We start from the raw sequence: 3023 nt of genomic DNA, 5'->3' as shown, positions 1-3023 counted from the left end.
AGTGGACAAACTTACCACCTTTGTAGGGCCGAAACCTACCTAAAGTCTCTGCCGTTCTCTGGGTCCTGGCACCTGGTTGCAATGCAACTCCACATTGAAAAAGTGCTGGTTCTACCCGCATTTAGGTGGTAAACCACAGCTACCGCCACTCTCTCCCGCACTTACTGTCCCTTTTATTTACCGTATTTAAAATGATTTCTGGGCATAGAGATGTGTCGAATTGAGAAGCTAAATCTCAATCATCCTCATTACTTACTGTGGTAACCGGTACTACTTACTTTAGTAAGGATTAGACATAGATTAGGCAATATTGAGAGACATGAGCCACTTAACAGTAATAAAAGATTATATTTTTTTGAATTTTGAATTGTGTCTTTATAGTCATTATTTGTAGAGCACCATCGATATGTATGTATGTTTTTTTTTTATTATTCTGAAATAGAATTTACTTCAGTTAGCGTTATTCATAGTATTCAAGAACATAAAGTAAGACACAGCTGAACGAAGAGCCTAAAAGAATTAAACAAAAATATGCATTAACCTTTTTTTATTACGAGCATAGTTCATCATACAATATGTTAAAAAGAAAACTTACCGTACCCACTGTAGCATAAGTCAGCGGAAAAATTTTCATACCCTCCAACACAATGGGCTTCTGAGCATTCATTATGGCAAATTTTATATCACGCAGTAATATTTTATTGCTCTTTTGATCGCCTAGAGGCAACAAATCCTCCCAACGGCACGAATAGAAGCTATTTTTTAACTCTGTGGTCTGAATAAATAATAAATAAAAGAAAAAAGATGCGGCGGGAAAATTCAAAAATTTATTAGAAAATGTACACAACTAAATTAGAAAATTCTTATATTAATAGAAGGGTAACTACGAGTATGTACATATGTATCTGAACTATACCTCATTCATCAGCATTTGACCGAAATAGCCAATTAACAGAAACTGCGAAGTTTGTGAAATGAGCCAAGCAATATATTTACTCCATCCAATGCCCATTTCGGTCTAGTAGAAAAGAAGAGCACAGCATTTGTTGGTAGAAGCGCCAAAAATAGTACATTAAAAATGGCAGAACTGTTTAAGTGTACTGTTGAATCGAATATCTTGTACTCACGCGCTGAAACTGGAAGGAGACAACGCAGAGCAGCAGAACGCCAAAAGACATAATATAGAATATTTGGTGGGTGAAATGAGCCTTGGCCTCAGCAATAAAGCTGCAGTTATAAATTGCGTAGGTTTAAAATAGGGGAAAAATAAGAAATATGTACATATATACGTTAATGAAATGTACATACATAAATATTACTGTAATAGAAGTTTGTAGCAAGAAACAAAATAAACGTTATCTATGCAGCAATCGCTGATGAAAAATTATTGCGTATACGCAGTGGCACACGCCCCAAGGCGAATTCATGTAGATATTCAAATACTACATCTGTCTTCATATCTCACGATCGCATGCACATACCACACACACGCCGCACATACACACGTCTTACCTGTTTAGTCGCTGTTGCCGTCGAAAAACATCGTAGAGATGTCGCCGAAAGGCTGTATGCATATCTTCATTTCTGAAATGTGCCTCCGCACGTGCCGTCTCCAGCAAGCGCTGCAATTCCAAACGCAATTCCTTATAGCGAAAACTCGCATGACAGAGCACCAAACAGAGTGTGTAATCCTCAGCGGCCCATATTGTCACAGTAGATATCGTCAGCCAACCAGTATAGATGGCTGTGATGATAAATGGCAGCGGCACCTGTGCGTCGTACCAGCGAAAAGACATACGATAGATAAATGGCTTATCAGGTGATGCCAGACCCACGCTTATCACATCGTATGCATATTGTGCAATTAGAAGCAGCATTGGTGCATAGTAGAATTGTGTGAATATATTAGCATAGCGCACTATCGCCTTAAGTTGCCTATACAAAGCTAAATCGTCGGCGCTGCAAGTGAAGAGGAAAGGGCATTTGTACTCGTACTAAGTAGTTCATGGTAGTATAAATAGATACACGCTTACTTGGTAAAGTATATGTTGCGGTAAAATTTTTTTAATAGCTTTCTCATCGAACGATTACGAGTGGTGAGCACAAAAATTCGTATTATATATTGCCCGCCCATCAGAGCAGTGGACAGACAATCGGCGATCGCTGGTATGTTTCCCATATTTTCGTAAATAAAACTGAGCTCGCCTTTGGTATGAAAAATGCAAGAAGTATGTGCCCTGTGAACATACTATGTAGCTTTATAGCTAACAAAACTCACCCAAAATAGTGCCAAAATAGAAGAGTACATTTACACTCAGACCTATATAATTCATCACTCGGCTTATTAGATTGGCATTTTCTTTAAGTGGCCAGAGGAAATTGCACTTATAACCAATCATCTGCACAGGCAAAGAAATACCACAACCATCGAATTGCAGCGGCACAAAATAATCCATTTTGAAGGTGTAGCACTTGCACGTCACAAAGTAGAAAGTAATTATGAATCTTTAGAATAATTTGTGTGGCTTTTATACCTACGTTCTACTTATTAATGTTTTACTGAGAATTGCTTTATTTATTTTCACTATTTTGAATAATTAAATTTTCACAAAATTAAACAGCAATTAAATATTCAATATATATGTTTTGACCACAGCCTAAATGACGTATATGTATGTAAATGAACATGTATGCAAATGTACATTCATTAATCGTATATACTAATCAAGTGGTATACAGCCTTTTAATACATACACTCAAAAACTAGGCGATTAGAAGTATATAAGTATACAAACTGTACGACAATCTAACGGAATAAAAGGGTTACAGAACAGTACAATCCTATAACATTGTAACAGTATAATAGTATATCAGTATAACAGTATAGGATAAAAAAGAAAATAATATAACGACGTAACAGTATAACAGTATAGCAGTATATAAGAGGAAATTAGCATAACAGAATAGCGGTTTTACAGATAAACAACCCGGCAGGTCAACAGCATAACAACGTGAAGCTATAA

At 36.6% G+C, this 3023-nt stretch overlaps 1 protein-coding gene across 1 annotated transcript; it reads right to left on the bottom strand.

The window, feature by feature from the left end:
• Positions 1-450: 450 nt before the first annotated feature.
• Positions 451-2456, bottom strand: LOC118734643 (odorant receptor 74a-like). Its single transcript, XM_036464348.1, has 7 exons — positions 2279-2456; positions 2034-2205; positions 1513-1959; positions 1128-1227; positions 917-1018; positions 596-775; positions 451-510 (listed from the first exon to the last, which is right to left on the bottom strand). The coding sequence occupies exons 1-7, from the start codon at positions 2454-2456 to the stop codon at positions 451-453; spliced, it is 1239 nt and encodes a 412-aa protein (XP_036320241.1).
• Positions 2457-3023: the final 567 nt, after the last annotated feature.

The sequence above is a fragment of the Rhagoletis pomonella genome, unplaced genomic scaffold (assembly GCF_013731165.1).
Source record: "Rhagoletis pomonella isolate Grant_MI unplaced genomic scaffold, Rhpom_1.0 Rhpom_scaffold_00002, whole genome shotgun sequence".
Classification (NCBI taxonomy): domain Eukaryota; kingdom Metazoa; phylum Arthropoda; class Insecta; order Diptera; family Tephritidae; genus Rhagoletis; species Rhagoletis pomonella.
Note: the sequence above shows the minus strand (reverse complement) of the source record. Positions and strands in the feature narration are given on the sequence as shown.

What these genes read in the sequence shown, in the direction of transcription:
- LOC118734643 (XM_036464348.1), bottom strand. Translation starts at nt 2,456, where the DNA reads ATGGATTATTTTGTGCCGCTGCAATTCGATGGTTGTGGTATTTCTTTG. An exon ending in CTATTTTGGCACTATTTTGG is followed by an intron (nt 2,206 to 2,278) that starts GTGAGTTTTGTT and finishes TTCATACCAAAG; the next exon opens with GCGAGCTCAGTTTTATTTAC. An exon ending in TCTCCTTCCAGTTTCAGCGC is followed by an intron (nt 1,019 to 1,127) that starts GTGAGTACAAGA and finishes CTTTTCTACTAG; the next exon opens with ACCGAAATGGGCATTGGATG.